Source organism: Copidosoma floridanum, unplaced genomic scaffold, assembly GCF_036245765.1.
Source record: "Copidosoma floridanum isolate Cflo_tuat_1 unplaced genomic scaffold, Cflo_Japanese_pri ptg000009l, whole genome shotgun sequence".
Classification (NCBI taxonomy): domain Eukaryota; kingdom Metazoa; phylum Arthropoda; class Insecta; order Hymenoptera; family Encyrtidae; genus Copidosoma; species Copidosoma floridanum.
Window position 1 is genome coordinate 4263322 of NW_028321886.1, and position 12609 is coordinate 4275930.

Sequence of the window (12609 nt, forward strand, 5' to 3'; positions counted from 1 at the left end):
AACCACGTACTTATGTACGAGTGCACGAAAGAGCGCACATCAAAACAAGTTGCAAAGCAAACGGTTTCTATTTTATTTACTTAAGTAAGTACATCAGCTTGTACCTATAATTGTTATACGTCGTTACGTGGGAAAGAGATTATACAGCATTTGCGGAATACAGCCGAAATTTTCGGTCCGTAACATCAGGCTGTATATATGTAAAAAAATACAAAGCCAATAAACTAACTTAAACCAGACTTAAACTGTACGATACAATTTACACTGACACTTAAATTGATAGTGGGACATTTTGTTTTCATCAGCGAAACAATTATTTAATATACGAGATAACATTGTATTTTTGAACAAATTAAAAATACATTTAAAATATTTTGATACGAATTATTGAAATAATAAATTCTAGGTAAAAATCATCAAAACGTTACAAATTAATAAAGATCAGTACTTTATTGAACATAAAAAATAAAAATGCTATATACCCATATGTCATAAAATATAATCGACACTTGTTAATTATTACAAGTACTGCAAAAATGTGCAGATATATACATGTATATTCATGTAAGGAAAAAGTTAAATTTTGTTAAATTCAATAATCGAGATGGAGCAATAAGTTTCGAATTTTCATGCAAAACATTTTTGTATAAAAGTAGCTAAAGACTTATTTTTCGTTGTTGGCACCCACATTAGTTATACACAGTATTTATTTATGTATGTAATGTACGTAATACTCTAATATTTTTTTTTACAGAAGTGTTAAAATACGTATAAAAAATTACAATACAAATACCAAATTTTTTTTTGTTTTTTAAACACAAGTCCTGTGATTTTATATTGGAGTATGTACGATGATTTTGTACATTTTTAGAAATATATTAGAAGATTTTTTGTATTTAAAAGTCTTACACGGTTTTTGTGAAAGTAACAATATCAGTACTGGCACTGAGACTTGTATAAAAAAATAACGAGTATAATAATGTTCATAGATTTACAATTGTGTACATTACAAAAACAGTATTTACGAAATCGTGTCCTTGAAACGAGCATTCAGAGCTACGAGACATATATTTTTTTTTATAAAATAGATGAAGTATATAAAAAAAACAGGTATCAAAATTTTCATCAATAAGCGTCTCTTACAAACTTTGTATAAAATTTCTTATCTCAGGTAAACATATGTATAAATATATCAAATAAATACAGCCTATATATGCATAAAAGCTCAACTTTTCATTGGCAACTACAATAAATTTCGATACGCATAGAAGTTAACGACCATCACCCAAAAATAATAAATCATCTCTTTGCCGAGTCTTCCTCTCTTTAACTGGACTTTGGCTTATCCGAAGCCGCCGAATCACCATTTGTTTCGTCGGTACTTTTCGGCGTCTCTGGCTGATGTCCGAGTTTCAGGAAATTGGTCAAGTGAAGAATTGACACGACACTGGATATGTAATTGGAAACATCCTCTTTCTTAACGGTCTTCAGCTGTGCAGCCACTGAATGGTACACGCGGTTCGCCGTCTTTGCTGACAGCTGGCCAATCGTCTGGACAGCGTGAAGAACTTTGTTCTCGTCCGCCGATACTGGAGCTGCAAGACAGGGGAAGAGAGAGAATATTATAAAATAAGTCAATTTTTAATTTACTGCATTAAACTGCCTTTGATACATAGTTACATACCTGGAGTTTCCTCTTCATTGGCTGCCGGTGGAAAGAAATTATCCAGGAGGCGGTTGATGAGGACACTCGTGCTGTCGACGCCTTGGATAGCCAGAGCACCGTAGTCGGTGCTCAAGATCTCATTGGCCTTGTTGATACTGATCTCCTTGAGATGACTGGCTTGAACACTCGCGGACTCTTTGGCAGATACGAGCTTCTCAACCGTTGGCTGGAGCGAGCTGTTCAACACTTTTTTCGCGGCCTCGTAGATCTGAGAAAGAAACGAACAATCATTTTTATACGTAAATCTCTACCCAAGAAATGGGGGAGATCAGTGTAAAAATTCCTCACCTCAGTAGGCGGCTGCTTGACGATAGGCACCTTCTGCTCGACCATGTCCATGCCCTGGCAGAGTTTCTGGTCGACGCTGCTAATGGGGCCCTCAAACTTTTTAGCCAAAGGTGCAGCCATCGGTACAGCCGTGGCAGTAGCATAGTGCAATCCAGCTTCGGCGTAATTTAACGCCCAGTTGATCAGGTGGTGCGAATCTTTTATATAAGAGTAGGTGGAGTTGGTCTTCTCGATTGCTGACTGGACAACCGGTATGCTCATCACACGGTCGATCACCTCCAGGTGTGGTACGTTGCTCACCGCAGGGCTGCTTCCGTTTGTGGTTTGATCCGACATAGTTGTCTTTTTTTTTTTTTCCTTCCTTTTTTGGTTTTGTTTTAGGAAAAATGAGTACCTGAAAAGAAGTGTATTTTATATAAAAAATGGATATTAATTTAATGTCTAGTACAGAGACTAGGTATATTGGGGAGCACTACATCAAACATGTTAGGAAAAAACAGTATAATGTGTTGGTTTTTCCATAACTCTACAGCGATAATACCACTGCGCATCTTTTGGAGTTAAAAAAAAAAATGTTTACTTTATTTCGATATAAAAAAATCTAACATATTCAAATTTTCAAAAAATATAATTTTAAAGACAGTGTATGAATTGTTTTTCCAAATGATGCAATTTTTTTGGATTTTAAATATTCATTACATCTAGAAAACAAAAAAAATTATTTACCAAGAATTAACGAAATGGAGAAAAAAAATTAGATTTATTGATTGGAATGTTGAATTTATTTTTTCGACGTTCGGAAAAAAAAGATTGACATACTATTAATACATACATAAAAGAATTCGTGTACGATTGACGATAAAAAACGTAAAAAACACGTATCACGAGTGTACATACAGTTTGTATGACTCATGTCATATATGTATAGTTATATATAGATGGGCAATTATTATCACTGATCGCCACATTACGCCACATTTCATGTACACATTATTTATATTATATCTATAAAAAGCATCCTTCCAGACACTTCATCACATCGGGTAATGCATTACAAACATCGCATCACGTCAAGTATACTAAATACTGAAATAAAATAAAGTAAACTCGAAGAATTAATTTTTTATCACGCTTTTACGAAACATTTTTAGCCGAAAACTTTGTTGTGTAAGTATAGCTATTTTATAAAAATACACTGTAACGCGTGGATCGTTGAGGCAAGAAAATTTTCTTCTACCGATCATATGATGACTTGAACATAAACCCATCATGTCAATGACTCGACCAAGAATATCGCAATGAATACAATTTAAATATTAAAAAGCAATGAATTTGTGTGAATTTAATTCAAATGAATATTTTCGCATTAAAAATAACAATTTAATTGAAACTATCGAAATATTTGTAGGAACAAAACGTTTTTACTGATCATTAAATTGAAGTCTGTTGCAAGAATCTTCGGAGTAATGTGCAGTTAAAATATTAATCAGCTGGACTTCTCGTGAATAAAAAAAATTGCTCTGGTCACGACTGGTGTAGATACACTCTTATACTGAAGGCAACGCATCACTTGAAATGTATCATGCATGTAATTATGCATGTAAATACGTATGTACACACTCGTACACCACAACATAACGAATGGCGATGTAAGTAATAATAAGGAATTATTGCGTCGAGTAAAGAGTATTTTGATACGCAAGTTGGTACCTACATTATACTAAGTATTGTAGGGTCAGACAAGTGTATTTTCATCGACAACAATGTGTTTTATCGAGATATATTATATGAAAATACAAGCATAGTTTTTACAATATTTGTTCATGACAAATTAAAAACAACATCACTTACCTCTTATTAAAAATATACGCTAAAATTCTTCCGGGAGCTATGGCCTATGCTGACAAACTAAAAGGCTCGTACGGTATGGGATGTTGTTTTTGTTGTTATACATATGTCATACATACGCTTACGGAAGCCCGGTCACGACTCACGACATCTACGTAAGTACATAAAAACGCAGAAGAGTGAACAAAAACACGTGACTACGATTGCACGAAAGCGCGCGCACACAACAATTTACTTTGGACTTTATCATTCTGGTAAAGTGGTAAAGAGAGCACGGTGTAAGATATACGTGAAGTTATGTGTAGTAACTAGTAACTATGGTAATCACTTCTAAGTAGTGCCATATGGTCGATTTTATTAAACCATATAAGTAGAATATCTACACTTTTGGAGTTAGATTTTCGGATAAAAGATAAACTGAACCCTTGCCGCAAACAGCACAGCCAATGTCAACTTTTTATTTTCTATCTACACAACTAGTTGCGGCTGGTTTTAGCGTTTCAGATTTCTAAACTAAAAAGTGGCCCTAAAATTCTGAAGGAAAGCTTTAGATATTTTAGGCCCTAGAGCCATGTTGTCAATTATAAACCAGCCGCAACTTATTTGACAGATACAAAATGAAAATTCAACATTTTCTGTGCTGTTTGCGGCAAGTTTACAATTTATCTATTACTTGAAAGTATAAATATATAGGAGGTCAATATTCGTATAAAACATACACTGCAAACTTGCCGCAAGTAGCACAAACATCGTTAATTATTTATTTTGTATCTATTTCAAGAGTTGCGGCTGGTTTATAAGTGACTAAATGGCTCTAGGGCTAAGCTGCCTAAAGCTCTCCTTCAGAATTTCAGAAGCAATTTTTGGCCAAAAAAATCACGACCGCTAGATGGCGCTGATCCTAATGATTATAACTACTTATAGTAGAGCCATTTAATCAATTATAAACCAGCCGCAACTGATTTCGTAGATACAAAATAAATAGTTAAAGATAATTGTGCTACTTGCGGCAAGTTTGCAGTGTATTTTTATACGAATATCAACCTCATATATATTTATACTTTCGGGTGAAAGATAAATTGTAAACTTGCCGCCAATAGTGCAAACAACGTTAACTTTTTATTTTGTATTTATCAAATTAGTTGCGGCTGGTTTATAAATAATTAAATGGCTCTAGTATAAGTATAGTAATAATCATTTGTATCAGCGCCATCTAGCGGTAGTGATTTTTTTGGCCAAAAATTGCTTCTGAAATTCTGATGGAGAGCTTGAGGCAGCTTAGCCCTGGAGCCGTTTAATCACTTATAAACCAGCCGCAACTATTAAAATAGATACAAAATAAATAATCAACGATGTCTGTGCTACTTGCGGCAAGTTTGCAGTGTATGTTTTACACCAATATCGACCTCCCTTATATTTACACTTTTGGGTAATAGATGAATTGTAAACTTGACGCAAACAGTGCAAACAACGTTAACTTTTTATTTTATATTTATGAAATTAGTTGCGGCTGGTTTATAAATAATTAAATGGCTCCAGTATAAGTATAGTAATAATCATTTGGATTAGCGCCATCTAGCGGTAGTGATTTTTTTGGCCAAAAATTGCTTCTGAAATTCTGATGGAGAGCTTTAGGCAGCTTAGCCCTGGAGCCGTTTAATCACTTATAAACCAGCCGCAACTCTTGAAATAAATACAAAATAAATAATTAACGATGTCTGTGCTACTTGCGGCAAGTTTGCAGTGTATGTTTCACACCAATATCGACCTCCCTTATATTTACACTTTTGGGTAATAGATGAATTGTAAACTTGACGCAAACAGTGCAAACAACGTTAACTTTTTATTTTGTATTTATGAAATTAGTTGCGGCTGGTTTATAATTGAATAAATGGCTCTAGGGCCTAAACTGCATAAAGCTCTCCTTCAGAATTTTAGGAGCAATTTTTGGCCAAAAAAATCACTACCGCTAGATGGCGCTGATCCAAATGATTATTACTACTTGTAGTAGAGCTATTTGATCAATTATAAACCAGCCGCAACTGATTTAATAAATACAAAATGAAAAGTTAACATTGTTTGTGCTGTTTGCGGCAAGTTTGCAATGTATCTTTCACCCGAAAGTATAAATATATAGGAAGTCAATATTCGTATAAAAGGTGCATTGCAAACTTGCCGCAAACAGCACAAACAATGTTAACTTTTTATTTTGTATTTACAAAATCAGTTGCGGCTGGTTTATAATTGATCAAATGGCTCTACTACAAGTAGTAATAATCATTAGGATCAGCGCCATCTAGCGGTCGTGATTTTTTTGGCCAAAAATTGCTTCTGAAATCCTGAAGGAGAGCTTTAGGCAGCTTAGCCCTAGAGCCATTTAGTCACTTATAAACCAGCCGCAACTAATTTCATAAATACAAAATAAAAAGTTAACGTTGTTTGCACTGTTTGCGTCAAGTTTACAATTCATCTATTACCCAAAAGTGTAAATATAAGGGAGGTCGATATTGGTGTAAAACATACACTGCAAACTTGCCGCAAGTAGCACAGACATCGTTAATTATTTATTTTGTATCTATTTCAAGAGTTGCGGCTGGTTTATAAGTGATTAAACGGCTCCAGGGCTAAGCTGCCTAAAGCTCTCCATCAGAATTTCAGAAGCAATTTTTGGCCAAAAAAATCACTACCGCTAGATGGCGCTGATCCAAATCATTCTCTTAGTTAGTCCCGAAAATGGCGGAGCCAATCAGTGACTTTCGGACTCTGTAGTCGATCTCAGCGCATCCACGTGACCTCGTGACGTAATATCGTCCGATTCGGTTTGCCGTTCGGATTGGCTGTGGCGCAGGTCGGGTGATTCCTGTGGTTTTCTTTTTTTCCACGGCACCTCTCTGACATATTCCCAGCTGCTTTCTCCCGGTTATACCTGATACACGTTGCTGCTAACTCGTGTTTGTGTACATTATTCTTACAGTGTCCATCCACTTATTATTATTGTATCCTGTCGTGTGCAGTGAAAAGCGTGACTCTCTACACATGTGATAATCGTTGGTGAAAACAATTTGTTTTGGTTTTTTAATTTTCATTACATTTGATGTTACTCGAGTGCAGCGTCCGGAAGAATAACGCTATACGGAAGCAGCACGATGAGCGACGCCGACGCCTGGGCTCCCGTCCAGGAGCACGACTTCTCCGGCTTCTCCGCTACCGACACATTTGGCATCAACGATATGACCGGCTTCGATGGTACCTACATACAATGCACTGCATTCTGTACTTGATCACAAACCCCTTCTATTGAGATACTATTGCCTTGGATTTTTTTTTTCTTAATTAGTTTTTTGAGCTCGTGCGTTGTTATTGTAGAAATACACCAATCAGCTTGGACTTTAAATGTGTTCTGCTAAATGTCAGTGCGCCACCAGTCGAAAATCATGTAAACAAAACACTGGGTGGTAAACACTTCTCTGGTTTTGCCTTTCATGACATCTCGTTCGGCTTTCTTTTGAACTATGATTAATTGTTCTTCTCCTTTCACATTTAATAATTTAAATTGTTTTCTTCCCTTTGATTTATTTCAACAAAGATTGTACCATTTGGTGTGAATTTTACATGATTACATTTTAATGGCTGCGTGTTTATTTGCAGATTTATTGTCGAATTGTGAAAATGATCTGCTGAACAATGATAACTTGTTCAGTGATGAACATCTGTTGGAACTCGATGATTCTTCTCTGCCTATGGAGGAAGGAGATTTGGAGTTCAATCTTTTTAATACTTCAAGTTCGGAAGAGATGAAAGTGAATCCAATTTTTCAAGAACCCATCAATACCAAACCAAATATTGCTGTGTTGACGATACCAGCGCAACAAATACAATGTCAACAGCCCAGTCAAGTGGAGACGAGTGTTAATTTACAGCAACGACAACCACTTTCCCAGGTAACCCAGGTGGCACCGGAAAAAATTGTGCAAGCACCGACTGTTCAGGCGCAAGCTGTTTTTGGCTCACATTATACCATTTCTCCAAACATAAACTTCAACGTTCAATCGTCACCTGTGGTTACCTTGGCACCTGTATCCGCGCAGCAGAGGCAGTTGCTGTTACCGGCTAAGCTTATTAAATCCGAGCCTATTGTTTATTCTGGAACATCACAAGCTATAAACACTGCACCTGTGCAGCATCAAATTCACACTCTAGTAAATACCTGCAATGGCACCGTTCTTGCAACAGGTATGCAATACATCCATCAGTTTTGCAATAAAAAGGTGAATTAGTTTTAATTATTAAATATTTCAGGAATTCCTCTTGTATTGGACACGGACAAAGTTCAAATAAATAGAATAAACACGAGTACCCATGTAGCTGTTCCAAAAGTCAAGGAAGTTAAGCGTAGTGCTCACAACGCAATTGAGAGACGGTATCGCACGTCGATAAATGATAAAATTATCGAGCTCAAAAACATTGTCGTTGGGGTTGACGCTAAGCTCAACAAATCGGCGATTCTACGAAAAACAATAGATTACATCAGACATCTTCAGAATTGCAATTCGAAATTGAAATCGGAAAACGCGACATTGAAAATGTCAGCACAGCGTCACAACGTTCGCGACATGCTCGTGTGCGGTGAATTGACGCCTCCGCGTTCCGATACCAGCGAGCCGTCTTTGTCACCGGCACCTGCGCCCTTATCGCCACCCTCGCCTCCGCCTCCAACTATCAAGGAGGAGCCGGAGGTTTTGCAGAATATACATAGACCTACAGCTCCCACAAACAAGGGTATGACCGATCACACCCGCGTCTCGCTCTGTGCATTCCTCTTTATCTTCTTAGCCTTCAATCCACTTGGACTTGTCATGAACAGTATGAGTAAATTCAATTATGATTACAAATTGAATTACGAGGGAAGAACAATTCTAGAATATAACAGAGGTTTGCGTGAATTTTTTTTTACAAATAGTAATCGAAAATGATTTACAACGATTGCTCATAAATGATAACTCCTTTTTACAGATACACCGGATTCCGAGCCAAACGTTTGGAGTAGTGTATTTTTGTGGCTAACTAATGTACTACTCCTTGCTTTTGGTTTATACAAATTATTACTACATGGTGATCCTGTGCTACCAGCCGACAATACGGTATCCGTGGAACTACACCGTTGGCGACGTCAAGCCGAGTTTAACATGTCCAAGGACGACTACGAACAAGCCTATCGAGATCTCCACAAGTGCCTCCAGTACTTTTCGCATCATCTGCCGCTTACGCGCATGGAGGTTTTCTTCGCGACCGTGTGGCAGATGTTTCGTCAGCTCTTGCATCGCACTTACATCAGCAGACTGGTGTCATTCTTTGGTAAAAAGATCGCCGACAAGTCCGAAAAGTACTTGGCCGAGTTATCGGCTATGGAGATGGCCATTGTCTACGAGCATATTTTGTGTCTCAAGTTGTCCCGTGGCTCGAAGAATTCCCTGGTGCACGTAGCTTTGTCCGCTGTTAACTACGCGGAAGCTTCCGGCGAGACCATTCCTAAATCAATGCTGGCCGAGATCTACGTGAACGCGGCGCTCTGTTTCAAGCAATCGCGTTTCCCGATAGTTCACAAATTTTACTTCAACAAGGCTCGCAATCTGTTGGCTTCTTGCGTCGTGCCGCAGAAGCTCAAGTGGATCGTCGACGACGATGCTATGCGCTTCCTAGTCTCGCAGAAGTGGAGCTACGGTCAGAAAGAAGAGAGCGACTTTACTCAGCAAAATAACAAGTCGGACCCCCTGTCATATGCTTCCAGAGCTTACAGGGAACATCTTATTAGCCAAGGCTTGAGATTATTGGCGGGTACAGTTGGCGAGGCTCACTCGTCGGGATTGCTCGATATTTCCCGGAAAATCATGGTTTCGGCCCAAGTTGACTTGTGCATTTGCAGTGAGGAAAAAGTTGGAGTTACCAGTGAGTTTTTTTCGAATCGAATTGATTAAATCACTAGTTCAGATGAGCGTAACAAGTGTAATCAATATTTTTTCAGAAGTTGAAGATGAAATCGGATTGTGGTGGGGCGCCGCAATGTGCGTCGCGGCCAGCTTCAGATTGGGTGAGGAGGATTCGGACGCATGGAACATTGTCGAGGGCAAATTTCCATTCGAAAAAAGTTCGCAATCAGGCAACAAAAATCCACTACCCCACGCTGTGCTTTTCCTTTTGCAATTGATGAGATTACCGTCGAAACGAATGGCGATGCGTCTCATCGATCAAGCTAGCATGTTCTTGGAGCACTCGACCGTTTACTACAACTGCAAACAGCAGTCATCTCAAAATGTTTTGGTAAGATATACCGTTTAGATATTGATTGTATTTTTATCATTGAATAACACGGTGATCCATTGAAGCTGCTACGAGAGTGCATTGTAGTTGCATTGCACGTGCACTTGATTGTGCAGTACTTCTGCAGTGCAAGTCTCGTGGTTGGTCGAGACAACAAGTCATTTGTTCAAACATTGCTTGACTTCCATCGTTGTTGCATTTGTAAAAATTAATGCAATTTGTTTTAGCTCACTCAACTGTGGGTATGCGATTGGCTGTTGGAAGTGAGGACCCAACTATGGGAGGAAGTCAAAGGAGACATAAAAAAATCCGCCGTCAACCCCATTTTGGTCGGCTTTCAGCGAGACCTGGCCTGCATGAGACAAATTTGCCAGCACATACCAGTAAGTATATTCGTAAATTTTAAAACGACATCGGTATATTGCGAGTCACGCGGAATTAAACGATTATCGTTTGCTTTCAGTCCGTTTTACCGCGAATCTTCTTGTACGAGGCAACGGCCAGGATAATTGCCGGAGCCACTCCAGTGAAGACGCAAATTCTGCTGGATCGTAGCCTGCACCATCGCAACTCCCGGAGCTCGGTGATCTGTGGGAAGGACCGATCCAACGAGCACGGCGGTGGCGAGCGCGAGCATGCCGCGGCTCTGTGTCTGGCTTGCCGGCACTTACCGGTACTTTTATTGGCATCTCCGGGCGAGCGTGCAGGTATGCTCGCCGAGGCGGCCAAGACGCTTGAACGCATTGGCGACCGCAAGAGGCTACAGGAGTGCTACGAACTCATCAGGCAACTCACGCCGACGATATCATCCAACTGAGTTAGTCTTAAAAGCTTAATTATTATTATCTTTATTATTATGTTGTGTTTTTGTGGCATTGAAATTATCGATTGTGTCACTAAGCTTTTCTTTCAATCGGCAATTTCTTGTGGAGTCTACTTATAAAGTAATTTGCAGTGGACTTGAGTTACTAAAAGAACCAATTTATATTTTGTTTCTACTTACCAACATAAATCTCACTGATGTAGATCTTTAAGTTCGTTTTCAAGTAAGATGTTCTTTTGTATATACATGTAAAATAGAATCCCGTTATGGTAGTTATATTAATTTATTTTTTTTTTTTTTACATGGGAAATGTACAAAGTAAGAATAATAAATTTGGAAAAAATTAAGGAAAAAAAAAAAAAAAAAAACTTGAAATATATTTATACCATTTATCTTAATCATTATTACGTCCAAACTTTTCGTCTCTCTGTACATACATCGTAATAAAAATAATGTAAAATAATCATTTTATATTATATTATATTATATTATATAATAGTCTTTATATAAAATAAAACAACGTGTCTCATTCTTATTGTACTGGTTAATCCTATCACAAAGTTAACTTTTAAAAACCTATCAAAAATATTGTTTTTTTTTCTCTCGGAAACACAATTACAGTTTCCAAAGATCTCTCACTATCATACTTGTAACGATGATACATCATGCGTAAGTCTTTCGGAAAAAAGTTCAGTTGAAAAATACTCGTAATACATTTAAATGCAAGACAACGTGATTTTGTCCCAAATGACCTCACCTTCTTACATTACAGAGTTACTATGTCTTTATTCTTTTATCGCGCATTACGATAGAAAAATATTGTAAAATATAACATTAAAGAATAATATAATATTGTCAGTATAACTTATGACAAATAAACGCACACACACGCATAAAAACATACGAAAGTTTCGCTTTCTTAATAATAGGACATGGATAAAAATAAGGAAAAAAAAAAAAAAATTGTTTATCATGCATCTAAATATCCATCGAGACGCACTTGCTCCTCTTGAAACCTAAACTCTATTGCTCTTTTTTCAACTAGACTTTAGCTACAACTGTAGGTACTCGATAAAAAAATAATTCATGACATATATATATGTATAGGTACACGTGTACATGTATATTATCTAAATCTGCATAAGAGTCGCGCTCCCCTTGTGCAGGTCAAAAAGGAACCGGAGAGCTTTTGTGCGATGTATGTACTTAATACGGCTCTACGGCTGTTTTATTATGAATTGTATGTGTGTATATATATACATGCACGATCATTTTCGTGCATATACATATATAAAGCTGCGGTTACGTCATAGTGCAGTCGATAAACCATCTGCAACGGCCTTGATGGTTACTTGCTCGACGACGATGATGGCACTGCCTGTAAACAGATAACAAAAGGATTATTATCCTCACTTTTCGGTACCTGATGAATAAAATTTCAAGAAAATAAAATTTGTCCCACAAACGGCAACGAGAGTCTATCTCACCGTACCCCCGATCGACATTTTCTTTAATTTTAGACACGTACGAGACGACACTTGTCACCGCGTTAAAGATTTCGATTTTTTTTCAATTTTTTTTTTTCCTTCAAACCAATCTTACTTTC

General features: G+C 37.5%; 3 protein-coding genes across 9 annotated transcripts in view; 1 reads left to right on the plus strand and 2 right to left on the minus strand.

Annotated features, from left to right (window-relative positions):
• Positions 1-431: 431 nt before the first annotated feature.
• On the minus strand, positions 432-4053 carry LOC106640874 (Lipid storage droplet-2). Its single transcript, XM_014355059.2, has 4 exons — positions 3866-4053; positions 2015-2408; positions 1685-1934; positions 432-1595 (listed from the first exon to the last, which is right to left on the minus strand). The coding sequence occupies exons 2-4, from the start codon at positions 2348-2350 to the stop codon at positions 1327-1329; spliced, it is 855 nt and encodes a 284-aa protein (XP_014210545.2). The 5' UTR covers positions 2351-2408; positions 3866-4053; the 3' UTR covers positions 432-1326.
• Positions 4054-6707: 2654 nt separating this feature from the next.
• Positions 6708-11432, plus strand: LOC106640792 (Sterol regulatory element binding protein). Of its 2 annotated transcripts, none has more exons than XM_089589615.1 (7): positions 6708-7108; positions 7511-8095; positions 8162-8800; positions 8876-9808; positions 9885-10180; positions 10408-10563; positions 10644-11432. In XM_089589615.1, the coding sequence occupies exons 1-7, from the start codon at positions 7009-7011 to the stop codon at positions 10995-10997; spliced, it is 3063 nt and encodes a 1020-aa protein (XP_089445741.1). In that variant the 5' UTR covers positions 6708-7008; the 3' UTR covers positions 10998-11432. The 2 variants fall into 2 exon arrangements, with proteins under 2 accessions (XP_089445741.1, XP_014210425.2); XM_014354939.3 differs by having other exon boundaries at positions 6709-7108; positions 8162-8794.
• The window catches only part of LOC106641183 (zinc transporter ZIP3), a 45417-nt gene continuing 44081 nt past the window's right edge, over positions 11274-12609 (minus strand). For all 6 annotated transcript variants that reach the window (XM_089589616.1, XM_014355556.3, XM_014355544.2 and 3 more), the window contains one exon: positions 11274-12381. The gene's annotated coding sequence lies outside the window, so the exon portion shown is untranslated. The remainder of the gene's footprint in view (positions 12382-12609) is intronic.